Genomic DNA, 27,666 nt, shown 5'->3' on the forward strand with positions numbered 1-27,666 from the left:
GCAAATCCAAGCCAATTGAGTAAAGATGTAGTCTTTGTTGAGAAAATTCCTAATAGATTTTGATATTAACAAAACTCTCCATAAGTTCCAATGGTTACCTTGAAGTGTATTGATCTAAGAAAACATCTTGGAGTGAAATTTTATAATGTCTACTTCATGCGTACTTAATTAGACTTTCATTCAATTTATCTTTCTAAGAGACAAAGATAGAGAGAATTACTCCCATCCCATCTTGATGTTAGTTCACAATGTGGAAAGTTAAGAAGGATACGAGGTTCAAAACATGGCATGATCGAAACGTTGCAAGACTAGTCTAGAATAAGACCATGTTTGAGATACATAATGGCTTGTTATTTGATTTGGATTTCACATTAAGATAGATTTGATTGACTCAATTTCCTTGATTGGAAAATCAATCCCGAACATAAGCTCTTTACAAATGGAGAAACTATATTTATGGAAACCAAGACTTTGGTTGTATAGACATAATCAAAGTGGAGATTTTGTTTCTATTATTCAATGGCTACTTAATCTTCTTGATATAAATTTGTCCAATGGTAGATTAGAAGATGTTCCTTTGAAGATTGTCCAAAGGTTAGTTTGGAAGTGGAGTATATAAGGAGACCAAGATGCCAAGGAGCAAGATAGAGACAAGGCTTAGAATATGAAATTCCAAAGTCTAATCGTTATTTGATCATACGCTTGTCTTTCGTGAATTGAAATGTTTGTGATTGTGAGAGAAATCCAAAATGAGTAACTGAGTGAGATAGTATGATCTACTGTTGAGTGTTTGTATTTAAAGTTGTAATATTTTATTAATCATATAGTGGACTCTAGTTAGTACGTTAATATCGTAAAAGGTAGACGTGGGCTTAACTTAAGTCGAATCACTAACTTTGTGTGCATTTTTCTTTACTTTAATATTTTATTATTATTTATTATTATAGTCTATTGCACACTCGTTGACGCCCTTAGAGTTTGTTCTACTACTTAACATATTCTGAACTATGTACTTGAATTTGACTATTATTCATACTTTTATCTTGACTTGCTCTATTCTACTCTAAATTGTTAAGATTTTATTCAATCACCAATTTATCTCTCTCCAGGTGTTATGTACTAGTTACATCATTTTTTACTGAATCTCTCTCTCTCTCTCTTGAAAAATACTAGAATATTTATATGGTTTTAGAGCTGGAGTTCCTAAATTTGAATCTTTCCAAACTTCATTTGGCTCTCCAATTAAATGTCTTAGTATTGGCAAAAAGACCAAATTAAGTATGAAGATCCTAGAATATTTACATGGTATCAACATGTCATTGGTCACAAATGTTGCTTGCATCTTCTTGGGAGCAGTAGAATATATTGAACCCTTCATGTGAAATCATAAATTTCATCCACATAGAAGGACAAATGGTTATTACAAAAACAAAATGACAAAAGCAAAATAAAAACAAATATTTATTTTTTTAACAAAAGATATATAAATATACCAAAAAAAATAAAAGATATATAAGAAATAATGAAATAAAAGAAAAAAAGACCAAAATAGTGTTTAAATATTATAAGACTTGCCTCACACACTACTAGATTTGTTAAATGGGTTGGTCGGGTTGGAAAATAGTCCGACCCAAATTAACCAATTAAACTCGTTTCGAGCCATTTTCATGCAATACAAATCTAGTGACCTATACCCGATTTGGTCCAAACACAACCTACACCAACCTCAACCCAACCTAACCCATACCTAAACCGACTTATAATGCTAAAATGCCTTCATATTTTACTAAGTTAAGGAAAAATTGCACCCGAACTACGGTGTAAGTATGGAGTTAGAGAGCGCGATATTAAGTAAGGGCAAAAAAGAGTCATAGAGGTGAGTTAATGTCAAAATGAGCTGTAAATCCATTTAATATCGATAGTTGGTCTACATTCGTCTCTGATCATGTTAAATATAACTAATAAATATAAAACCTTGGCCATCGAACCCGTTTTAACAGATCTACTGAGGGTGCGTTTGGTTCAGCATTCCCAATAAACTTTCAGCCTTCAAAGCCTCTTGGGGGAATGTTAAACTGTTTGACAATAATTTTAAAGTAGCTTTTAAGTGAAAGTTAGCATTGGGAAAGCTGAAAGCCCAATACTAGTAGGGACTAGTTTTGAGCTTTCAGCATTTGCCCAAATGCTGAAACTTATTTTTTTCTTCCAAAACTATCCTCACTCATTCTTCAAATTTTTGATTTTGTCATCGTTATTATTTTTTTAAATACCAAAAAATGCTAAAAAAATCAAATATATTTTTATATATTTGATTTTTTTAGCATTATTGTCAAAATTTATATTTAATAAGTTGCATACATTTTTTTTTTTTCAATTTTAAACAAATAAAAGTTAAAAAAAAAAATCGACGAAAGGTTTTGTCTTTTTAAATATATATATGTATTTGATTTCTTAGCATTATTTTCAAATTTATATTTAAAAAGTCGCATATATTATTTTTTCAATTTAAAAAAATAAAAAATAAAAAATTTCAACAAAGAATTTGGTCTTTTTTTTAAAAATATATATGTAGTTGATTTTTTTAGTGTTATTGTTAGAATTTATATTTAAAAAGTTACATACATTATTTTTTTCAATTTAAAAAAAATAAAAATTAAACAATTCGATGAAGGGTTTGGTCTTTATATATATATATATATATATATATATATATATTTTTGATTTTTTAGCATTATTTTCAAATTTATAATTAAAAAGTTGTATACATTATTTTTTCAATTTTAAAAATATAAAAAATTTTAAAAAAATTCCATGACGGATTAGGTCTTTTTTAAATATATATATGTATTTGATTTTTTTAGCATTATTTTGAAAATTTATATTTAATTGCATACATCTTTTTTTTTTCTCAATTTTAAGCAAATAAAAAATAAAAATTCCAATGAAGGGTTTGGTCCTTTTTAAAAATGCATATATTATGTATTTAATTTTTTTAGTATTATTGTCAAAATTTATATTTAAAAAGTTGCATACATTATTTTTTTTAACTTTAAACAAATAAAATTAAGAAAAACCAACATTAATCACCCAAAGAGCTTTTGAAATATGTTTTCTACTTAACAACATTTTTTTCAAAATTGCTTCTCAAAGAATAATTTATCAAACGGGTTTTGTATTTACCTAAAATCCTTTGGACTAAATTATTTTGTATTTTCCTAATGAATTTTCAAAATGCTAAACCAAATGTACCTTCAAAACCACCACCAAAAGCGGGCCCATGGGCCAAAAACCAAAGCCCACAACAACCCCCGACACCTTCTCCAAAAGCCCATCTCCAAAAACCTTCGAATTAAGCAAACCCCACCTCCCTCGACCTGCTCAGAAGAAAGACCAGACCAGAGCAACAGCTAGAGAGAGAGAGAGAGAGAGAGAGAGAGCAGGAGAGAAATCAAGGAAAATCGAGAAAAGCAGGAGAAGTCGCCGAGCTCCAGGTCTCGGAATCGATCCCCTCGATCGGCGAAATGAAGCGCCGGAGCGGGAAGGGCTGACCCCCGCCGCGCCACCACCTGACGATCCTCGGCCCACCGCCGGCGCCGGCAACCTTCGCCACCGGCGTCGCTCCCTTTTCCCGGCGCCGTCGTGGCCACATGGACCTCGAGCGACCGCGGCTCGGGGGCTGACCTCGCCGAGGTTTGCCGCGGCGGAATTTCGCTGAAGGTTTTCTAGGCGTTCCGAGGGTTTTGATCGGCCGTGCAGATCATGTAGGAGTTCACAGTGGACAGTCCTTTTCTCTCTTTCGATTTCTTCTCTCCCTTCGATTGACTGAGTAGGTGTGGTGATCGTGTGCGGATGGCCTGAATTTTGGCGTGCTTTTGGTGTCAGTCTTTCTTGTCTGTGGAAGCTTCATTTCGGCGGGGGGGTTTTGCCGTGGTGTGATCGGGCCAGGATGGCGTCGTCGTCGTCGCACAATGTCGAGTTGGAGGCGGCGAAGTTCCTGCAGAAGCTCATTCAAGAGTCGAAAGACGAGCCCGCCAAGCTCGCTACGAAACTCTACGTGGTGCGTGCTTTGTTCTTTATCGATTCGCCGTTTCTGTTGTTCCGTCGAAAGTGCTTTAATCTTCCCTCTCGGTTGGTACTTATTGACCGCAATTAATTGCTCAGATACTGCAACACATGAAATCGAGCGGGAAAGAACACTCGATGCCGTATCAAGTGATATCAAGGTGACACCCGCCTCCTGTTCGGTTTTACTCTTGTTTTAATCAGCATATGTGGAGGATTCTTCAAATAGCTAGATTTGAAATGTTCTAGACTTGCTTGTGGGGTAGAATTACCTCTATGGTGTGTGGATATGCTGACTGTGAATGCTAAATGTCTTTATCGACATGTTTCTTTGGCTTCACGTCTTACTTGACTGCCGGGGATTTGGTGTGAAGAATGTAGGCCAATAGATATTTAAGTGTGTTTTCACATATCTTGACCTGCAGCATCTCCTGTTACAATGATCAATTGATGCTTTTTATGCTCAAATATGAGGTTTTCTTTTTCGGCTTATGGAGAGGGAAATGTTTTATTTACTAGCTGCATGATGATTGCTACTCTCTACTGTGCAAATAGCCTAATGATGGTTTTCTTTGGTTTTGTAATATGTATCTTATGGCATCTTTATAGTGGCAGATCTAAGCGGGAGGCTATTGAATATGTCTGAATTACATCTTTGCCAATTCTTTCTTCTTTATCTGATTTCTCTCACATAACTTCTTCTTTTGTCCCGGTTTCTCCTTAAGGGCTATGGAGACTGTGATTAATCAACATGGTCTCGATATTGAGGCCTTGAAGTCCTCGCGCCTTCCTTTATCAGGGGGAAATCAAGCGGGAGAATCCATTGCATCTACACATGCTGGTAAAATCTCCTATAAAAATTCATTATCCTCACGTTGGAAAAATTTGTCACTGGCAGTGTGTCACTTTTTGCTTTTTGCTGCTTGCTGAATGGAATATGATATTTCAGGATCTTCACAGGCAAGCCTACCTACCACAGCAGGCCTGGCTGAAAATGAGATGTCTAAGAGCGATCCATTTTCTTCAAATAGGCAACCAGTTGGTCCAAATGTTGGACCTGTTTATTTTCATGAACCTGCAGTGCATAGAAGTGGTCATTCACTTGAAAACGAAGGTTTATCTAGTTTTGACCCAAGGTCTGCTAGTTTACAATCGCAAGAAAGGCATGATCAGGCAAATTGGGGAAGACAGCCAGAGGGTAGAAAGCTCGACACTAAGAGAAAAAGAGGAGATTCATCAGGTGCTGAATCAAATGCTGAGAATTTCCAGAAAGTTGATTCATCTAACTCTTTGGTCCATCAAAGGAAGGGAAAAGTGAACAAGGTTGAACCACTGGGGAGTTCAATAGTTGGAGGTGAGCATTTAAACTCTTTATTACCCTTTGTGATGCCTATTTGATGGATCGATCTCATCTTTACCTGGTACTGTGAAATCAGTTTCAAGATCCAGGCTGGAAGATCAAATGCAGGTGGGTGGCTCTTCTCACGGGGGTCATGGTTTTGCTCATAAGGTGCATGGTGAAAGAAGCATGGAAGTCCTTCCTGTTGCAAGTTCTACCGAGATTGAACAGAGCATGAACAAAAGTGCCTCCCAGTTCATATCCTCTGCTCGAAGGGATGATGTTTCTACTGCTCTTGGCTCTGGAAATCTCTTGGAACATGATAGAGGAAAGTCAAGTGTTCTAGACCATGCCAGAAGGAACATTCAGGTATTCAATTTTTTTACTTGAAGTTTGAATGTGTGATGATGTCTTATGATGGGGCTTTTATTCAGTTTGGTAGTAAACTTTACAGATCACTTCCTTCCAACCGCTAATTTCCTTATGTTTCTGAGATTAGGTCTTTTGCTGAGGTGTAATGTCCATGGAATTGAAATCCACTTGCAGACGTGTGTTTAATTTTATATGTTACAATCTAACATGAATGCATTTTGTTAATAAATTAGATACTGGCCTGCAAATTGTGTCTAATGGAGGAGATTCCATTTTCTATCCTAACTGTTGCTACCATGGACGATGCTGTCCACACTACTTTGTTAGTGCTGTTGTTGCCTGGTTATTCAACACACCTTGTTCTCATGATCTTTTGAGTTCACTTCTCTTTCTAGGAGGCCCCTTATGAGAAAAGGGGGAAAACTTGGTCATTAGCACCGAGGATTTAAGAAGTAGGTATTGCAGCCAAAATACAACAATATCTATAAGCAGCAATGCTGTTACGGGCTGACGTAGAGTAATAATTAAAAGTTTGCCCTGTACAGTATCAGGCAGTGGGTGATATTTTAAGAGGCTGAATTAGCAATTAGACACAAAACTTTTACCAGTAGCTAGTTGAAGTGGCCACTCAGACTGCTGCATTATGGCTAGAGGTGGCAGTAGCTGCTGTAGTAGTGCATTTCTGGTAGCTACAGTTGATATTATACTGTCGGACCCTTCCATAAACTCTTTCAAGTACTTTAACAGCCTTCCATCAAGCTGATCTTATCTATTTATTGTTTTTTCTTTTCCCATCAGTGCCTGTTAAGAGAGTTATGCAGAAAAAGAGGGTTGTCTTGGACAGGAGACACTGCTTGAAAGATGTGGGCTTCTTTCAACCTGGAAAGGGGCTAGGCAAACTTGCTGGGCTGGACTAATATCACCTTTTAGAATTTGTAAGGGCTCTTAGAATAGTGAGATTTAGGGCCATTCACCAAAGAAAGGACATGGGCTTATTTTAGCACGGAAACAGACTTTAGGCACACTAGCCAGTCTGGACTACTATCTCCAATTAGGATTTGTGGAGGCTCTTACTATAGTGAGTATTAGGGCCATTTATCAAAGAAATAGAGTAATTTATCATGTTTGGCCAAAATAGAGGTGAACTTGATTGGCTTAAAACTGGTTAGCTCAGTAAAGCCCATGACCCAAATGAGGCCAATAGTTTTTTGGTAGCCTTGACTAATTACTGCAAATGTAACTGGATTAGAGAAAACAAATTTTGATTGACTTGCATTGTGCTTTTTCATCTGTTTCTTTATACTCGATGAGTCTCAACCATCTTGACACAAGAATGAGGTGGTTCGTTGATTTAATTTTCTCGCTATTCTTACAGTTTTCCATGTCAAAATCAATGTTAAGATATGACAAATATGACAAAGATATTCAGCCTCCCTATAATTATTGGAGACCTTGAGTTTTATCAACGGTGTACTAATTAACTGTAAATATAGAGTATCACAATAAGCTGTTACATCATTGTGAAAGGATTAGGTAGAAGTTCTAATGATACCTGACCATAAGATGGGGGCACAGAAGTTCCAGAAAGAAGTCTTCGAGATAAAAGGAAAACTTTTGTCTGGTTTGATAGTAACATCTCTCTGCCTCTCTCCCCTCTTTCCTCCATCATTTTTGCTTTGGTTTAATGGACTTATCTATTTTCACCTCTGAGCTTATGGTAGCTGCATATTGGTCCCCTTTTCGGCCTGAATATTTTCACGAAACAAACAAAATGGTTTTCATGATGCCTGAATATCTGTTGAAGATCTAAATGGCAGATCTGAATTTCACTCCACATGTGGTTGGCTGCAAATTTGTACTTCAATGTTAGTTTGGCATGAAATTCAAAAGGTGTTTGTTGAAGGATAATGAAGGGTTCGTGATTTATAACTGTGAATGCATCTATGCAATACGAGTCTTTTGAAGAAGTAACGGAGACGGACATTAGCTGTGGAGTGCTTGGAATATACAGGACAACATGGAAAAGAAATTATGTGTGGCGAGCCTCAAGATGTTGAGAAAAAGAAATCTAATTATTGGGACCGGAGCCACCAAACTGTATTCTCTAAGTCTTAACTCAATTTAAGATTTGTGATTTAATTACTTGAGCATTTCCTGAGCCACCAAATTGTAATCTCTAAGTCTTAATTCAATTTACGAGCCGTATATTGTTATACAGGTATTTGTAATATTAACGATGTTGAGGTGACAAATATGGCTTGATGTAGTCATCGACTCCTGGTTTGATATTACATTTTAGTGTCAGAGCCTTGATTTATTGTTTTCAACTCCATTGTCGATTCTTCAAGCTATGGCAAATGAAAGAACCTTTCTTCTGAGACATTGTGAGATATCTCTTCATGTGACATATTGTGTTCATACTCTCTGAGATCTGCTTGAAGGTCCTTGTCAAGCTTGCTAAGGTGCTCTTCTTTAGGTTGTCCCACTAATTTTACTGGAGTTAGCATTCAGTCCCTTCTGGGTTTTGTCCTCTAATAGGTTCCTGTGCTTAAACATGCTGAGTTCTGGAATGGAGATTGACACCACCTGCTGACATGTATATTGGGAACCAATGCTTGTTTGCTTGTGCAGGATCCTGGGCAGAATAGTGTCTCCGAAGCGATGTTGTCTAGAAGTTCGACTTTCAAAGAGACAGGGAAACGCCTTGCTGTCCCTGGCATGCTGTTTAAGGAACAACAGTTAAAACAACTCAGAGCTCAGTGCCTTGTTTTCTTAGCCTTCAGGTAATAAGCCCTTTATGAACCTATTTGGGTAGACGTATTTCTTATCAAACTTTTGGTTGCTCCTACAGGAATGGTATGGCACCAAAGCCTTTGCACCTTGAGATAGCTCTCGGGAATATGCATCAGAAAGAAGGTATGCAACAATTTAATAGAACATTCTAGTTCTAATCCCTTCGCATCTTTGTAAGTTAATGATAAAATAACAGGTGGTTCTATGGATGGACATCGGCCTGAGCTAGTTGCTTCTAAAGAAGTTGCACAATCATCTAATGAGCCCTCAAAAGTTCCTAATCTGGCAAATCCACTTGGGAGACTGAATAGGGTTGGGGAAACTGAGAGAAACTACCCAGCTTTGGCAGCTGGAAATCTTTTGGGTTCCCATTTTTTGAAAGAAGCCAACCAGGCAAAACTGTTGGAGATTAGTGGCAAATCATCTCTAGACCATAATGCTCATGAAGAAGAAAGGAGACGCCTTATGGCTAATAAAACTCTGGAGCCTGAGATGCAAATTCAAACTGATTCACAGTATCGTTGCGATACCCACCAGCCAATAGTATCAAGTACCATGGAGTTGGGAGTTAGCGGTCAGGTTGAAAATGTCGAGAAGGATAGAAGAGCTTTTATCGATGAACATCAGAATTTGATGCTGATGGATGATGCAAATGGGATGCCAAGAAATGTATCTCGTGGTAAGAACTTGATATATTTGAAGTGATTATTTTGGCGGTAAATATATTTAGATATGGGTCTCTTGATGGAGGCAATAAGTCTTCACTTCATCAATTTGCTTTTAATAGCTGTTTTTCTTTATTCTAGAAGTGTCAGCAATGGGAGCAGAAGAGGAAGAAGAAGATAACTCACCCTCTTCTGGGCTGCCGCCTCCAAAGTACACGATGTTGGAGAAATGGGTTATGCATCGGCAGAGAATAAAATTCTCCGATGAACAGAACTGGTCTCAAAAGCGGCAGAAAGCCCGGCAAAGAATTGCCACATCCTTTGACAGGTTAAAGGTCTGTCTAGGAAAATGTGCTTGTCACTTACTCTTTTTATTTTGTTGTGCTGTACGTCCATATTTATACTTTTCCACCCTACCCTCCTGATGTCTGGAGCTAAATTTTTTTGTTTTTGCTGTATATGTAAGAAATTCTTTCTATTTGTAGCATGTTTGGACAAGCAAGTATCGCTTCTGGTGGAAAAGGAATTTAGGCTATTTCTTTAACTTACATTTTTCTAGGTTTATGGGACAAATGAAGCTATGGAACATTTAGCTTTATGTCCGAATTTAGGCAATGACTTCTGCTTTCTTCATAAGGCCTTTAAGTAAAATTCAGTTGAGCCCATGATAATCACATTGAAGATATAGTTTTGTGGATGACATGAATTTTCATTAAACTGATGCTGGATCTGCGGGACAAGGAACAACAAACATGAGTTAAGGACATTATTGTAATCCTTACTAAACTGCTTTTAATTAAATCCCTGTGTATGAAAGGTACATTTTGATGGTGGGCTCTGCTAACTTTTTGATGTCTGGCAGAAATCTGTGAGTTCTTCTGAGGATTTGTCCACAAAAACCAAAAGTGTCATCGAATTGAAAAAGCTGCAGCTATTGGCGCTTCAACAGCGTCTGCGGAGGTATTGTTGTCCATTCGGACTTTCATTTATTTTAATGGAGAATACTTTTCTTATTTGTGGCATATGCTATTTGTCCTTAAAGTTCTGATGCAGTCTGCATTGTTTTGGGCAGTGATTTTGTGAATGATTTCTTTAAACCAGTAATGGCTGAAATGGATCACTTGCGATTATTCAAGAAACATAAGCATGGTCGTAGGGCAAGACAGATAGAAAGATATGAACAGAAAATGAAGGAAGAACGTCAGAAGAGAATTCGTGAGCGGCAGAAGGAGTTCTTTGGTGATCTAGAAGTTCACAAGTATGAGTAACTATGTGCTTCTGGCTTTAGTTTTGTGTAGTTTCATGTTGTATGTTTTCTATTATAACTACCTGTCCCTTGTAGTGCTCTAACTGCTTAGTATGACTCAATCGATTCTTGAACTTCAGAGAACGACTCGATGATGTGTTTAAGATTAAGAGAGAACGATTGAAGGGTTTTAACAAGTATGTGAAGGAATTTCACAAGAGGAAGGAGCGAATACATCGTGAGAAGAATGACAGAATCCAGCGTGAAAAGCTCACTCTACTTAAGATCAATGATGTTGAGGGATACCTGCGCATGGTGCAGGTAGGATTTTGATTCATTTGGACACTCTTGATTCTTCCTATCATTTATTTTTATCCTTTTGACATGGAATTTTAACATTGTTGCAGGATACGAAATCAGATCGTGTTAAGCAGTTGCTCAAAGAAACTGAGAAGTACCTTCAGAAGCTTGGTTCCAAACTACGAGAAGCGAAGGCAGTGGCAAAACGCTGTGAAAATGATATTGATGAAGATCAATCTTTAAATGTGTTAGACAAGAGTGAATCTGCTTTTGAGAATGAAGATGATGGTGACCAGGCAAAGGTATGTTGGCTTTTCTGTTTGGTAAACAAGTATGTCGCTTCTGAACTCTCCTTAGTTTATACTTGTATTACTCATTGTATTTCTGAATGTGTTCTGCAGCACTACAAAGAGAGCAATGAAAAATACTACATGATGGCGCACAGGTACTGTTCCAGCTCTCATTATAACAATGTGTAGCTGCTGAAGATTTACACTACGATGTGCTGATGGCCACTGTCATGTCATTCTGGATATTTATATGCATGCAACTCCTACTTTTACTGGGATTGCTTGTACTTCATGTACTGATTGAGAAAGAATAATTTTCTGCAGCATAAAAGAGAGCATAGCAGAGCAGCCAAACACACTAAAAGGCGGAAAGTTGAGGGAGTATGTCTCTTCCCCCCGCCCCTCCTCTTTTTTTCCCTGCGACTTCCTTTTCCTTTCCAAAGCCTCATGTTTAACCTTATCACCTGCTCTGATAATTGATGGAGTTTTATTTTGACCTGGCCCAATCTTTAACAACATAGTGTTTTGCCTTCAGGTACCAATTAAATGGTCTAAGATGGTTGGTCTCTCTGTACAACAATCATTTGAACGGAATACTTGCTGATGAAATGGGCCTTGGTAAAACTGTTCAGGTTGGTACCCTATAGATCCATTATTATTATTCTGCAGTGGCCTTATCTTTTGCTTTTGGTATTCAGAGTTTTCTTTGCATGCTACTGATTTTCTGATACTATTTGTTTTAGGTTATTTCCTTAATTTGTTATCTGATGGAAACAAAAAATGACCGAGGGCCTTTTCTAGTTGTTGTACCTTCTTCGGTTTTATCTGGTTGGGAGTCGGAAATCAATTTCTGGGCCCCTGGCGTGCAAAAGATAGTCTATGCTGGGCCTCCGGAAGAAAGACGTAGGTTATTCAAGTAAGTGGATCATCTCTCCCTAATTTAATTTATTTGTTTATTTTAAGTTTTGCTTTTTTTGTTTTTTGTTTTTTTTTTTTTGGGGGGGGGTGGGGAGCAGCTTCATCTGAGTTAGAAATTTGTCAGTATTCTGGAAATCATACTTTCTTGGCCTTGGTAGGCCATGGTGGCTGCTCCTATTCTCCGGTTAGAGGTTACCACTGTGATAGGCATCTCAGTAGCATGTGCAGTTTACAAAAGTGAAGGGTTCATCTGAGTAGCGCTCAGGTTGAATGACTGATTATCAGACAATCAGTGGCACTCAAATTCATCAGTCACCAACTGTAAATATGTTTGTTTGAGTGTTGATTTACACAAAGTAGTAATTGTCCAAATATATACCTGAAGATGTTCATGACTTGTGACTGTAGATTCGATATTTTAAAGTTTGGCTCTGTTTTTTCTTTTCTGCAATCAGTACCCTTTCAGATCTGTCATTCAACCTTCAAATAAATTGATTAGAAGGTAGGAAAGTAGATTGTAAATGGTGCTCTCTGCACCTAGATACCTGCCCTTGATTGTGAAGCTTGGCTGCTTTCAGCTTCATTGTCGATGGGTTTTCACCTTCATGCATCCTGAATTAGTTCACTTTAGTCTCCCTTCAGTAGGAATAGTTAATTGGTAACTCCATCTGCATATAATTGGTATCTGGTGTCTGCTTAAGGAAAGGTTAACCTCTCTTCTGTCCCCTTCCTTCCCCTCCTCAATGGCTGGGCTAGAGAAGTGGCAGCTCTCTCTTTCCCGATTTCCTCCAATCCTTTATGGAAACTGGCTTGTAGTGATCCCTTTATATAATCGACACAAAATTTACAAGTTGAGCAAGCTGGATGTTCCTTTTCCACGTTTTTTGGTGTAGATACCGCCTATATTACTCAAATCTCCAGTTGATGCTGTGCACCTACATTTTCTTTTTATCCTTGTCTATTTTTTGATGGCTTATTATTGTCAGTTTCTCTTTGATTTTTTCTGTGACCAAAAAGTTATATGCACCCTTGTCCAAGTGAATCTTTTGACTTTGACAGTAGAAGTCATGGGATTCGTTTTGCTTCAAAACATGATGCTTTGTGTGATGTTTTCCAGGGAAAAAATTGTTCATCAGAAGTTCAATGTCCTTCTGACAACTTATGAGTATCTTATGAACAAGCACGACAGACCAAAACTATGCAAAATACACTGGCGCTACATTATAATTGATGAAGGTCACAGAATTAAGAATGCTTCTTGCAAGTTAAATGCTGATTTGAAACACTATCAGAGCTCCCACAGATTGCTTTTGACTGGGACACCATTACAGGTGCATTATATAGGAGATTCTTTGGTCTTTATCTTGTTATTGGGTGTTGGGGCAATATATTGACAGAAGTGCTAATCTAAATTTGTCCAGAACAACCTTGAGGAGCTGTGGGCACTACTTAACTTCTTACTGCCAAATATTTTCAACTCATCAGAGGATTTTTCTCAGTGGTTCAACAAACCATTCGAGAGCAATGGTGATAATTCACCTGATGAAGTTAGTTCTTCCTAAACTTTTGATATTTAGGGTAACACAGATATTGGTATGCAGCAAAATCCCACATTAATGTGTCTTTGGGTCATTCAGGCGCTGTTGTCTGAGGAGGAGAATCTTTTGATTATCAACCGGCTTCACCAAGTTCTTCGACCATTTGTGCTTCGAAGGCTGAAACACAAGGTATATGGTGTTTAATCGATGGAATGCATCTGATGTCCCTTCTTAAGATTGCAACCAGTTGTGCATTTGTCTTGGTACCTATAATTATGGTAAATATAGTTATTTTGTTGTCTTATTCATGGGAAGGTATACTGGAATATCTGGCGTCATGTGATACTGTAAATATCATGCTGGACCAGAATTTGGTTTAAATCATTACATTTCCTCTTTGGCTGTTTTGTTGGCTCTGGATTTTGTGCTTTGATTAAGTATTGTCCCTATATAGTGGAGTATGTCGTCCCTGGAACTCGGTTACACGTGTATTTAAGAAAAGGTACAAGCCTGGCTCATGAAATGTTATCCCATTCCTTGGAGAAGAAACGGAAATTTGTCACTAACTCTTTATATAAGAAGGTGCATTATTCCCATTCTATATTATGTAGGCTATGTTCTATCTTTTTGTATCTCTTTTAGTGCTGTTCCATTGTCAAATATGCGTAAAGCTATCTGGGAAATTGTCTAATAGTGGCATTCCGATTTGCTGATTTAAGCCGGTTGGGTGAGATATTGAATACTTATGGATTTTGCAATAGGTTTTTTTTTTTTTTTTTTTTTTAATAATAATAAGCCAACTTGATTACAGCACCTTTTTCTGTTAGAATACTTATTGCCATTGGAGTTTGTGGTACACATATTAAGTACTCCAGAAAGTTGACAGTTTCGGTTGGATTCATCTTTTCACCACATTCATGCAATAAGAAAGTCAAGGTCAGTACACTAATATGACCTCGAACTACTACTCAGAACCACCCAGGAGATCCATGCTTGAAACAAAATATTTTTCTCCTTGCTGTATCTAAGTTACATGGTCCAAAAAAGATGCCTGAGCAATGTAATATTCTCTTTCGAAGGTCTGCCCTCTCAAACTTATTTCAACCAGATGTGTCACATGAGACGTGCTCTAATAGATTGATTCTTCGTATTTTGTGTAATTTAGGCAATCTCTAGAAGACTTGTCAGTTTGTCTTTTCTGGTTATATTGGCAGTGCCATCAAGTTGAAATCCTTTTTTCTTGCTATATCTAGCTCAGGCGACTGGACTCAAAACCCATTTAATGGGTTAAGATACTTTAGTTAGTATAGCTTGATCTAGATAAAGTTATTACTGACAGAATACATACTTGCTGAATATCTATCATGTACAAACTCATTTCTGATAGAAAGTTTTCTGAGTGGGCCTTTCTAATCAAATTAGGTAACTTGCTATTCTGGTAAGTTGAGCAGTTGGCTTCCATTTTGAGTATAAGGCATCTTTATGCTGGGCAGATTTGGTTCTCTTATCGATCACCTTGCAGATGCATATGCAAATTACCATTATCTGTCATCTGCTAATTTGATCGTTGACATGAAGACATCAGCTAGGGATGCTGAATGTGGTTTCTTTGTCATCTTAACGTTGCTAATCGATTGCAATGTTCCACGCTCTTCTGGTAGGTTGAAAATCAGCTGCCGGAAAAGGTTGAGAGGCTAGTAAGATGTGAAGCATCTGCATATCAAAAACTACTGATGAAGAGAGTGGACGATAATCTAGGGTCTCTGGGAAATTTGAAGGTTTACTTTTTTGGAATTTTGCTCTCTTATGGAATAATTTTGTAAATTTTTCACCAACTGCAAGTTTTTCACCATTATTAAACTATTTCTTTCCGTTTGGCTGCCTCTTTGCCAGTCACGGGCAGTGCAGAACTCTGTAATTGAGCTTAGGAATATATGCAATCATCCTTATCTCAGCCAGCTTCATACAGATGAGGTATTCTCTTCATTCATAATGTGTTTCATTCTCCATGACATATGGATTTGCAAGCTTAGGAGGTATTCTTCGAAATTCTTTTTGAAGATAAACAACTCCAAAAGTTAAAGCACCTTTGACTCTGAAATTCTTGCATACAGCCTTTTTATGCTTGTGTACTTTCATCACTTAAGACTGAATTAATTGAGTTGTATCTTTACTAGGTTGATGGTTTAATCCCCAAGCATTATCTGCCTCCAATCATCAGACTCTGCGGGAAGCTTGAGATGTTAGATCGGTTGCTGCCGAAACTGAAAGCTACGGATCATCGTGTAAGAGCATCGTGTGTATACTCATATCACCCACACTTTATGTATGAATATCATCTATCATATCCATGTAAAGTAAACATTTTCATTATTGAGACTCTTCCATCAGTCGGTATAATTAGATTACTGCATTATATCGACGAAAATATCGACGAAAGTCAATTTTACTATGTCTCTTTAGAGTGACATCAGAAAATATGATTTTCATATCGTGCATCAATTTGTCTTATGATTTAGAGGAATGTTTCATTTATGGTCTTTGTCTATATCTACATGGTTTTTCTTGGAAAAACTTGGCATTTTTTGGTTAGTCATCGTACTCTCTTTTGTACCCTATGAATGGGCTGGTTTCTTTTCTAAAATATTCTTGTTAGGGAGAAAATGAACTTTTCTTTTTCATCAGGTTCTGTTCTTTTCCACAATGACGAGGTTGCTTGATGTAATGGAGGAATATCTTGGCATGAAACAGTATCGTTATCTTCGTTTGGATGGGCACACCTCTGGGGGTGACCGTGGTGCTCTTATTGAGAAATTCAACCATCCTGATTCGCCGTATTTTATATTTTTACTGAGGTAATATCGTGCAATGTCCTGAATGTTGGAAGTTATTAATGTGTTGAAATTGGTTTTTTCTTTGCCATCTAGCTCAAACAATGTAGGAGCTAGGATGGCTACTTGGATGATACTGGGCCGACTTTTGGGCGCTGCTTCTGATAGGATATTGCTTGTTCTGTTCTATGATGCTGATGTACCACTTGCAGAAAAAATTTGAGCCCCGATTGTTTACTAGTTTTGTTGATGAGTCTTGTAGTTAGCTTAGTTTTGTTCCGTATTGGTGATAAAGCTTTTTCTATGTTAGCATTCGTGCTGGTGGTGTTGGAGTAAACCTTCAGGCAGCTGATACAGTGATCTTATTTGACACTGACTGGAATCCACAGGCAATATATGAGATCCTTCCTTCTTATTATTTAGCTATCACATGTAAAGATTGTCTGTTACTTAAAAAGCTTCTCTTTTACTTGGTGCTTCTCAGGTCGATCTCCAAGCGCAGGCTAGAGCTCATAGGATTGGCCAGAAAAAGGATGTACTGGTTCTTCGATTTGAGACGGTTAGTATGTTTGTGGTGTCTTTAAATATTAAGATAAGACTTAGTATTCCATGAGACAGGTCGTCTTCTTCTGGATACTTTCTGTTGCCCTCGTTCCAACCTTATTTGTCGAACTAGGATTGCAACACATTCCACATGTTCTGGCAGTGGGGTCGGAGTGGGTATATGACATTGGATGCTAGGCAGTTGTGCACCAATATGTGCATAATGTGACTAGTGGAGATGAGTGTGCTTAAGTGAATATATGGGTACTAAACCAAAATGGGTTTCCAATGAGTCTTGTGAAAATGTTCGCTATTTGGTACATGTTTGGTGAAACTGTGAATGCCATCCACGTCTGTTCATTATGTGGATTGTCGCTTTTTTATATGAATATTTTCTTTTCTTCCCTTTACTCTGATATCATGTGCAGAAGCAGGTCTCTGAAGTAGGGATAATTTTGTACATTTTAGTCCTAAAACTTGTAATTGTCGTCCACTTCAGTCCTTCCGTTGAATCCATTAGTTTCAGTTGGACGGAAATGCATGCGTGGGTTTCTTATCGCGTTCTTTAATTCTACATGATTTTTTTAATACTTTTCAATAGTTGAACGCAAAAAGATGCCCTTTTGTGACTCCACATCAGAAAATGAAAAGAAAAAACTGCAATAAAAATCAAGTCTGGAAATTGAAAGAAAAACCAAAAATATAAAAATAGGAAGACACCGTAGGGTTGGGAATGGTACCGTGTGTGCATTTCCGTCCATTTAATACTGGATTTAGATGGAAGGACTAAAGTGCATGAAGTTGACAAGTTTTAGGACTTAATAGTACTCGAGTGCATTAAGTTGACATGTTTTAGGACTTGCATGGTCATTTTCCCGTTTTAAGTGAACATAACGCTCATGAAGCTAGACAAACCAAGGTGATTTTCTTCTAGTAATACAAAATTTCAGCACAAATATTCAATAACCAACTAAAAGAAAATGAAATAAAAACAATTTCTACTTAGGTATATCATATCTTGAAAGAATGAAATAAACAACTTTTGTCCACTTTATCAAGAAGTCCTTCCAGTGTGCATTTGTTATGTTGCTTGCCTTGTTCTAAAATATTCCCCATGTCTGTTGGGTATAACACACAAGTTACTGTTGTTTGGAATGTGAATTTGCTAAACTCTCTCTATCTAATTATTGTTCTAAGGTTCATACTGTAGAAGAACAAGTCAGAAGATCAGCAGAGCACAAGCTTGGAGTTGCCAATCAGAGTATCACTGCTGGCTTTTTTGATAATGACACCAGGTAAAGTGATCTTCTTAAGCCAGTAGTTCCTGCTGACAAGTGACAATTCAGTTCTCAGTGGAGTAGAAGTCAAAAGGTCTCTTAGAATTAACATATGATGTGTTTGTTTCGTTTCACAGTCCCGAGGATCGAAGAGAATACCTAGAGTCTCTGCTTAGAGAGTCCAAGAAGGAGGAAGCTGCTCCTGTCCTGGATGATGATGGTCTAAATGACATTTTAGCCCGGAGGTAACTTAAGCTTAAGTTAAAAAATATAAGGGTTTCCCTTCTGCATTTAGTGTACTTGTGGACCTCTAAGTAGTTTGGTGTCTTTCATTTTTGTTTTGCACTCTAGCTCGGTGGCAAGTCAAAATTGATTAACATAACCATCGGAATCAGTTGCATCTTTCATTTTTTTGGTTGACAATGATGTTCTTGAATAATCGTGCTTGTGTTATTAAATGGAAGGCAACCTCCATTTAGACCCACGCACTTTTTTTTTTTCCTCGGTTTTCCTTCTCTTGTTGGTGTCAATCAATTGTCTAGCCAGAATCCCACATTAAAACTGCATGATTGCACATCACCATATTTTGCTCCCTTTGTTGGATCCACCTTATGAGCTGCAATTTACCATGACATAGAACTCATCATCTATCTGCCAGGTCCTCTTCCCCCTTTATTCAGGATTGGTAGTTTTCTTTACTTCTTAGCTTCAAGTTTTGTTTTCATGGATTGCATTCTCATTTCTGTATGCATATGTGGTATAACTACTTGCAGCGAGTCAGAGATTGATGTGTTCGAGTCAATTGACAAACAGAGACATGAAGAGGAGACGGTATGCTTTGTAGGATGATTAGTGTAATGTATTTTCTGGACAGTTGTTGCCTGCTGATAATTGACGTGGATTTTGATGCTTCAATAATGCAGGCCACATGGGCAAAATTGGTACATGGATGGGAGAAAGATGATTCGAAACTTCTGCCTCCATTGCCTCCTCGCCTAGTGACTGATAATGACTTGAAAGAATTCTATGAAGCAATGAAGGCGTACGAAGTGTCAACCAGTGGGATGACGTCGGCAAATGGAGCAAAGAGGAAATCTGGGTATGCAGGCAGCCTTGATACCGAACAATATGGACGGGGCAAGCGTGCAAGAGAGGTTTGTTTATTTTGTCTGCTTTTTAAAATCTCCTGATTGACTATAATGATCTTCTATGGCATGTGCTCACCGTGAAGGATCCCTTACCTTTTCTTTCTATGATTACTTACTCAGGTGCGGTCGTACGAAGAACAAATGACTGAAGAGGAATTTGAAAAAATGTGTCAAGTTGAATCTCCTGATTCTCCTAAGTTGAAGGATGAAGAGGCAAAAAAAAAATTACCTGTAGAGCCCAAAGTGGAGCCCAAAGTAGAGCCCAAAGTAGAGCCCAAAGTAGAGCCCAAAGTAGAGCCCAAAGGGCAGGCTGTTGTTACACAGCCTTCTGCTCCACTTCCTCTGCCTGCATCATCTCCCTCTATACAACCATTACCCGTGAGCTTAAAGAACGAGGTAACGCCTCCAGCTAAACGAGGACGAGGAAGACCAAAAAGAGTGGTTGCAAATACTTCTCCGATGGTACCTGTTGTTATAGCCCCTACTGAAGCTGTTAAAGTTCATGGAGACTCACAAGGAGTTCTTTCTAGCCACGCAGCTTCCCCCACTCTTGACCAATCTCAAATATCAACTCCTTTGAAAACTGATGTCACGGTCATGCCTCATTCTGCTGGCGGGTTCACACCTACATCCCAGGCAAGTCCTTTGCCTCCTTCTGTCGGTCCTCAAACTACTGCTGGAAGTCATTCTGCTCCGCCAGAGGCAAAAGAACCTGGACGGAAGGCTCCAAGTCGAGCAGAAGCACCAAGAGGCAGGGGAAGAAAAAGGGCTGTAGGGGTTCACACGGCTCCAGATCACTTTCCTGTTCTGGATGCAACAGCAAAGGAGCAATTTCAGAGTAAATCTGCTGATTCAACTATGATTAAGACCATTGCTCCAAGTGAAGGCGCTTCCATTTCTCCTGCAACCCAAGGTCCTGAATCTACTTCTGCAGCATTAGTTGGAGTAGATTTGAGTGGAACATCGATTTCTGTTGTAGGAAGTGCTTTGAACTCCATGCAGCCGTCAGGCCCTTCACCGCTTTCTTCTTCTGTCGTAGGTACTCCATTGATAAGTTCTAGCCCTTCCATGGTTTTGGAGAGTAGAGGGCATAGTCAAAAAAGTCAAAGTGCCGGTGAAGCACCAAGGCGTGGGCGAAGGAGAAAGACTTCCATATCTCATACTTCATCTGATGTCCCTATCGGTCAGGATGTGAAATTGAGTTCAAAAGCAGACCAAACGGGCACATTAAGTGTTAATGAGATGAATAAGCAAGAGGTCTCTAGTTCTGAAATTGTTAATGTTGGAACTGCAAGAGCTGGTGAGGCCTGTATACCCACAGGTGGATCTGTTTTGGACACGAAGAATTTAAACTCTGTTCAAAGCAAACTGTCAGTGGGTTCATCAACAGTTCAAGGTGGTGGCCATGACGTCTCAAGTGAGTACCTGCAGATGCATGGCTGATAAAATGAAATGTCAATTTCTTAAAACAAGATAAGTTTTTGCAGAGAGATTACTAAGCATGGAATTTATGCAGGTTCCTTAGGTCAAATTCAAAGTTCTGGTTTAGCTGATGTTGCAACTGCATCTTCAAAAAGTGGCGGGCCATTGGGAAGTGAGGGTGGAGGTACATTGCCGTCACCTGCACTAACAAGTTCTTTTTCGGAAGGAGCACATGTGGCTTTGTCAACATCGAAGTCTGCACCATCCATTAGCCTTGATTGTTCTACACCTTCAGAAAGTAGCAGTAGAACTGTGCACTCTCAGGACGTGAAGAATGCTCATAGCTCTGTTTCAGTCTCAACTTGCCCACCTGGGTCTGTGCAAGGTACAAGGCAAACTCGTAAAAACCAGGGCAGAGCTGAGACACCCAGACGGAGGGGCAGGAAGTCAGCTTCTGTTTCAACTCAGGTTCCAGATGTCTCATCAGGTCAGCATACAAAATCTTTTCTTTTTCAGTCACATGTCAAACTTGCAGAATCATTTGGAAGTAAAGCAATTCTTATGATAGGCAAACAAGATACTGATGGTCAGCAGCTGATAGATGTTACCAAGGATCCAAAGTCAACATGCCAAACTGATTCTCCTTCTAAATTCAAATCACCTGCCACCTCAACAGGTGGCCAGGACACTTCCTCCAGACCTCAGAGTAAAAATCAACCTCACTCCTTTTTCCTCTTTCTAGACTTATAACATATGCCTCAATTTTGGACTTTTGATCTTTTGCAGGCCTCAATTTTGGACAAAAGAACAATGCTGATGTTCGTTATGTTGCTTCTATGATGAAGGAAATTTTGTCTGAAAACCGCTTGTCCAAAACTAAAATTGGTGAACGGTCACATGGAGAGAGTTTGTCTACTTCAATCTTGCAAAGTCCAGGTGATGCGTCTGTTGAGGTGAACAAAGAACAGAGTGTAATGGCCACAACTTGTTCAGGTGGATCAATTGCAGAAATGGATACTCCTGGGGTTGATCTTCAAACTCAGAGTAATCAGCATGAGCGAGAAGGTACTGGAGCAGTAGAAGAGAAGAAGTTGCCAATTGTTTTAAAACCTGTAGTCTGTGCCCTTGAAAGTAAGGTAGCCACTGGCTCTTTAGACACTCCTGTCAAGGGGCAAGTTACCTCTGAAAGCTTGGATGAAATGCCTGCTATTCCTCCTGGTTTTGAGAAATTTGACATTGCAGCCAGCAAAATGAATATTATTGGACAAAATGTAGTTGTGAGTGCACTTCCATCAGCTGCAAGTGAGATGTCCGCTGAGGTAGCTGTAAACCAAACTTCCAAATGTGTAACAGAGTCAGCTATTTCATCAAAAAATGTGACTACAGATAGTGACAGCAACTCTATGAAGAGAGTGGATTCTGTTTCAAATGAGGCTCATGATTCAAGCTCTTGTATCCATAAATGTCCATCCCTCACCACTGTTGGGTCTGTTGAAACAGGTACTGGTGTAACACTGCCTGATGGAGAGGATTTTGTGAAGGATGTTGCTGCAGAAGTTATACAAGCAGATTTGAATCTTGGAGAAGAAGACAATGCTAGACAATGTGCTTCTGACGATGAAAATAAAGTCAAATCCATTGAGAAAGCTGCTGCAGATGCAGTAGAATCGACTGAAAATCTTTTTCAGAGACAAGCTGATTGTGCTTCGGACAATGAGAATAAATTCAAGTCCATTGAGAAAGCTTCTGCAGATGCTATAGAATCGACTGAAAATCTTTCTGAGAGGCCATCTGCTTCAGTTGATGATCGTGCATGCTGCATGGGGGTGCCTTCGGCTTCTTTAGGCAAAGCAGAGCTGACGGTCACTGGTGTGAATAGTTTTGGCTCTGAAGCAGATATCTCTTGTAGAGACTCTGGGAAGTCTTTTCTTGATGTTGCCAATCCTATGGGTCCCTCCTCAGAGACAATAGTTGGCAGTGATTCTGGTGGTTGTGAAGTAGAGACAGCAATCCTGGAGAGTCAAGGCCATTCTGCTGTACCCGATTCTACTGCCTTACAGGACAGTGCTGCTGAGCAAAAAACTGAGCCTCCATTAGAGGAGCATCTGAATTCGCCCCATGGCAGCAACTTTGAGGGCTTTGGAAGGTCAATGAAAATTGATGCTGTCAGTGATAATGATGAAGTGGTTAAAACTTCGCTTTCAGAGCATTCAGTTCAATTGGTGCCCCTCGGAAGTTATTTGGCTGGAGATGACCAAATAAATAATTCCCAGGCTGTTCGAGCTAGCTCAGAAAATATCTCAAAAGAAAAGGCTCTTCCTTCACTATCTTTGATGACAGAGGAAGGACAGAGCATCAGTGCATTTGAAAAGGGTCCTCTTGAAGGCTTTGAAGCAACTGGGGACAAGGAGACTGCTGTTTGTGATGCTGTCCCTCAGGTTAGTGAAATTATCTCAGGAAGCATGCCAAGGAGCATGGATGTGATGCTCGCTTCGGTAATGAAAGAAGATAAAACTGCAGCCCCCTCAGAGAATCTGATGACCAGTGGAGTTTCTACACAGGAAGCAAAAGTTGACGTAGCTCAGACTTCTGAAACAATGGAAGTTTCTGAGAATGCTGACAGTTTATTAGGTAATTCATCAAGAAATGCAGATATACTTGTAAAAACCAATGAAGAAAGTACAGAAAGCTCAATCCCTATGGATACTGACATTAGCAGCTCAGTTGTGAATATAGAAAGAGAAGGGGAAAACAATAGTGTTGTGGATGAGACCAATGTGTCTATAGTTGATGGGGCTTTGCCAACATGTATATTAGAAGAAACACATAACCCTTCAAACATCTGTACAGGTGAAGGACCTATAGGGGACTCAAATGTCATGTCTTCAATTGATGTTGAAACACTGAGTGGAGAAAAACTTGAAGCTGAGGTGGATGCTTCTCCGGTTTTAGGGAATGGTTCAGAGAATCAATTAGGAGAAGCATGTCTGCCTTCATCTTCCATGATAACACATGAAGGGAAAAGTGACAATTCCCCGGTCAAGTGTCCTGTTGAGAGTTCAGCCTTGTACAAGAAAGTACAAGGGGATATTAAGGAAATCAATGATGGGGAAATTGCATCACAGGGGAGTGAGATTGTGCCTGAACTTGCATCAGGAAGCATGGAATCTTCTCAAGTAAATCAGCTTGAACCCCAAGTGGTATCTGAAAGACACGTTTCTTCCCCAGTGACAAACATCGAGCCGTCTGAGATGAAACCAGGAGTACATGAAACTGATATTGGTGATGGCAAGGATACTTCTCAGATTGCTGAGGTGCTTCCTGAAGATGCTTCTGACAGAAATGAACCATTACCAATGCAAAGGACAAGTATAGAAAAAATTCGGGATGACTATGAGGAGAAAGCAGATGAGTGTGATGGAATTGATGCTCCTTGTGTTGATGGGAATGTACCTGTAAACCTACATGAGGGAAAAAGTAACTATTCACCGGTCAAATGTCCTGTTGAGAGTTCATCATTTGAGAAAGTACAAGGGTGTATCAAGGACATCAATGATAGGGAAAATGCTTCACAAGGGAGTGAAAGTGTGCCTGACCTAGCATCAAGAAGCATAGAATCTTGTCAAGTAAATCAGCTTGAGCCCAGAGTGGTATATGAAGGACACGATTCTTCCCCAGTGACATACCTTGAGTTGTCTGAGATGAAACCAGGAATACATGAAACTGATATTGGTGACGGCAAGGATACTTCGCAGATTGCTGAGATTCTTCCTGAAGATTCTTCTGACAGAAATAAACCATTACCAATGCAAAGGACAAGTGTCGAAAAAATTCAGGATGACTATGAGGAGAAATCAGATGAAATTTGTGATGGCATTGATGCTCCTCAAGTTGGTGGGAATGTGCCTGTAAACCTATCAGAAAGGATGGACTGCTCTCAGGAAGAATTGGTCAAGGACTCCTCCACGAAGAGAGCCGACGGGTATGAAATTATTAATGGGAGAGATCCTTCTCAGCCTGGGTTTGTGCCTGATAATGGATCTAACATGGATCCTACTGAGCTTGTTGAGACTGAATATACATCTGAAAGAATTGAGCCTTTATCTTCACAAATGATAGTCACAGAAACGGTTCAGGAGTCCTTTGAGCAGAAACCAGAAGGACATGGTACTTCAATTTGTGATGGAATAGATAATTCTCCGGTGGACACAGTCATGCATGACGACATTGAAAAGCATGGACCCTTCTCAGATAGTTGAGCTTGAGAATGCATCTGAAAGAAATGAACGTTTATCTTTGCAATCAACAGAAGAAGAATCTGTTCAGCCTTCCTCTGAGGAGAGACCAGCAGAGCATGGAACTGCAATTTGTGAGGGAATTGATGCTGCTAAGTTGGGTGGTTCTGTGCATGAGTATCCATCTGAGAGCATGGATGTTGATCCTGTGGATACATCTGAGAGAGATGGACCACTGTCTTTCCAATTGCAAAACAAAGAGAAGGTTGAGGATTCCTTGGAGGGGAAAGCGGAAGTTAATGAAATTGTACAAGGCAATGGGGGCATTGCACTTCCAATTGAGGAGGGGCTTGCGAATATATCAGAAAGCAGGGACCCCTCTCAGGTTGCGGCAGTTACTTTGGAAGATGTATTAGAGGAAAATAACTCTTCATCCTTGCCAACAGAGGATGAGGAGAAGGTTGGAATCTCATCGGAGAGAAATGAGGAACAGTATGATGCTGAGTTTGGTGATGGGATGGATGCCTCTCTGGCTGTTGGGGCCGGGCTTGGAATGGTGCCAAGTGTAGATGAATTTCAGTCTGCTAGTATCATACCTGAAGATGTTTCCACTATTGATCAGTCCCCTCTCCAAGTGAAGAATGAAGAAAAAGTCGAGGAACCTGCTGAGGTGAGACTGGATACCGAAGCTGGTGATGGGAAGGATTCTTCTCCGATGGGTAGGGCTGTACTTGAAGAGGAGCCTAGTGTGGATGAATCTCAGTCTGCTAATATTGAACCTGAAGATATTTCCACAATTGATCAGTCCTCTCTCCTAGAGAAGAATCAAGAGAAAGTTGAGGACCCTGCTGAGGTGAGGCTAGATACTGAAGTTGGTGATGGGAATGATGTTTCTCCAGTTGGTGGGGCTGTGCTTGAAGAGGTGCCAAGCGTGGATGAATCTCAGTCTGTTAGTATTGAACCTGAAGATGTATCCACAATTGATCAGTCCTCTCTCCTAGGAAAGAATCGAGAGAAAGTTGAGGACCCTGCCGAGGAGAGACTATGTACTGATGTTGGTGATGGGAACAATACTTCTCCAGTTGGTGGGGCTGTGCTTGAAGAGGTGCCAATTGTGGATGAATCTCAGTCTGCTTGTATTGAACCTGAAGATGTTTCTGCAATTGATCAGTCCTCTCTCCTAGGAAAGAATCAAGAGAAAGTTGAAGACCCTGCCGAGGAGAGACTATGTACTGAGGTTGGTGATGGGAATGATACTTCTCCAGTTGGTGGGGCTGTGCTTGAAGAGGCGCCAATTGTGGATGAATCTCAGTCTGCTTGTATTGAACCTGAAGATGTTTCTGCAATTGATCAGTCCCCTTTCCTAGGGAAGAATCAAGAGAAAGTTGAGGACCCTGCCGAGGTGAGACTAGGTACTGAAGTTGGTGATGGGAATGATGCTTCTCTGGTTGGTGGGGCTATGCTTGAAGAGGTGCCAAGTGTGGATGAATCTCAGTCTGCTAGTGTTGAACCTAAAGGTGTTTCCACAATTGATCAGCCCCCTCTCCTGGGGAAGAGTGAAGAGAAAGTTGAGGACCCTGCTGAGATGAAACTAGATACTGAAGTTGGTGATGGGAAGGATCCTGCTGAGGTGAAACTAGATACTGAAGTTGGTGATGGGAAGGATGCGGCTTGTGGGACTGTGCTTGAAGAGGTGCCCCGTGTGGATGAATTTCAGTCTGCTAGTCTTGTACCAGAAAATGTTTCCACAATCGATCAGTCTGAGGAGAATGAAGATAATGTTGAGGACCCTTCTGAGGTGAGAATGGAAATGTGTGAAACTGATGATGGAAGGGGTTCTTCTCAGCTTACTGGGGTTGTGCAGGAAAATGTTCAGACTGGAGGTCAGTCACAGGTTGCTGCATCGTTGCTGGAACCCGAGAATGCATCTTTCCAGGTGGATGGCGAAGAAAAGGTGGAGGATTTGTCTTTGGAGAAGATGGAAATTCTTGAAGATAAAGTTGGTGATGGAATTGATGTCGGTGGGACTGCTCCTAAAATTGCATCAGAAAGGTTGGATCATTTTCAGGATGTTGGAACTTTGCCTGACGACTCATCAGAAAAGAACCCACCTCCATCTTCTGCTAATGAAGACGATGAGTCGGCTGCTGATGGAACTGTGCCTGTGCCTGAAGACTTGTCAGAAAATAACCCACCTCCATCTTCTACCTGTGCAAACGGTGAGTCGGCTGCTGATAAGGCTGTACCTAGGCCTGGAGACTCGTCAGAAGAGAACCCACCTCCATACTCTGCTGATGCAAACGAGTCACTTGCCGATCGAACTGTGCCTGTGCCCGACAACTCGTCTGAAAAGAACCCACCTGCATCTTCTGCCGATGCAAATGACGAGATGCTTGCTGATGGAACTGTGCCTGTGCCTGATGACTCGTCAGAAAAGAACCCACCTCCACCTTCTGCTGATGCAAACGATGAGTTGGGAGAGAAAGCCACCGAAGAAATTCCAGTTTCTGACAACACAGAAGAAAGTAAGGAGTGAACTGGACTCGCAGAGATTTATACGGGGAGATTCCTTGTAATTTATTGTGTTAACTCTTAACGTTATGAAACATTAGCTCATACAATGTGCTTTTAGTTGTTTAGAAAACCATATCGCTGTTGTAGCTACCTGTCTTGCAGTCACTGTATAT

At 39.7% G+C, this 27,666-nt stretch overlaps 2 protein-coding genes across 3 annotated transcripts; both read left to right on the top strand.

Annotated features, from left to right (window-relative positions):
- Window positions 1–3,393: 3,393 nt before the first annotated feature.
- LOC104444534 (chromatin structure-remodeling complex protein SYD) lies at window positions 3,394–25,216 on the top strand. Of its 2 annotated transcripts, XM_010058226.3 has the most exons (36): window positions 3,394–3,761; window positions 3,883–4,057; window positions 4,162–4,223; window positions 4,788–4,903; window positions 5,012–5,416; window positions 5,499–5,770; window positions 8,405–8,556; window positions 8,625–8,689; window positions 8,763–9,245; window positions 9,373–9,566; window positions 10,094–10,191; window positions 10,304–10,489; window positions 10,618–10,798; window positions 10,885–11,079; window positions 11,179–11,222; window positions 11,392–11,448; window positions 11,603–11,699; window positions 11,811–11,983; window positions 13,103–13,316; window positions 13,407–13,532; window positions 13,623–13,712; window positions 15,185–15,301; window positions 15,417–15,497; window positions 15,701–15,808; window positions 16,209–16,378; window positions 16,665–16,743; window positions 16,839–16,913; window positions 18,095–18,192; window positions 18,312–18,419; window positions 18,948–19,005; window positions 19,098–19,328; window positions 19,443–20,235; window positions 20,362–20,739; window positions 20,839–21,231; window positions 21,313–21,450; window positions 21,531–25,216. In XM_010058226.3, exons 2-36 carry the CDS (start codon window positions 3,947–3,949, stop codon window positions 25,001–25,003), a joined length of 9,621 nt encoding a protein of 3,206 aa, XP_010056528.2. In that variant the 5' UTR covers window positions 3,394–3,761; window positions 3,883–3,946; the 3' UTR covers window positions 25,004–25,216. The 2 variants fall into 2 exon arrangements, with proteins under 2 accessions (XP_010056528.2, XP_010056527.2); XM_010058225.3 differs by having other exon boundaries at window positions 19,443–20,739.
- Window positions 25,173–27,515, top strand: LOC120292566. The gene has a single exon (XM_039310824.1). It carries the CDS (start codon window positions 25,173–25,175, stop codon window positions 27,513–27,515), a length of 2,343 nt encoding a protein of 780 aa, XP_039166758.1.
- Window positions 27,516–27,666: the final 151 nt, after the last annotated feature.

This window comes from Eucalyptus grandis, chromosome 4, assembly GCF_016545825.1.
Source record: "Eucalyptus grandis isolate ANBG69807.140 chromosome 4, ASM1654582v1, whole genome shotgun sequence".
NCBI classification, from domain to species: domain Eukaryota; kingdom Viridiplantae; phylum Streptophyta; class Magnoliopsida; order Myrtales; family Myrtaceae; genus Eucalyptus; species Eucalyptus grandis.

What these genes read in the sequence shown, in the direction of transcription:
- LOC104444534 (XM_010058225.3), top strand. Translation starts at nt 3,947, where the DNA reads ATGGCGTCGTCGTCGTCGCACAATGTCGAGTTGGAGGCGGCGAAGTTC. An exon ending in GGTTCCAGATGTCTCATCAG is followed by an intron (nt 21,232 to 21,312) that starts GTCAGCATACAA and finishes TTCTTATGATAG; the next exon opens with GCAAACAAGATACTGATGGT. An exon ending in CACTTCCTCCAGACCTCAGA is followed by an intron (nt 21,451 to 21,530) that starts GTAAAAATCAAC and finishes GATCTTTTGCAG; the next exon opens with GCCTCAATTTTGGACAAAAG.
- LOC120292566 (XM_039310824.1), top strand. Translation starts at nt 25,173, where the DNA reads ATGGATGTTGATCCTGTGGATACATCTGAGAGAGATGGACCACTGTCT.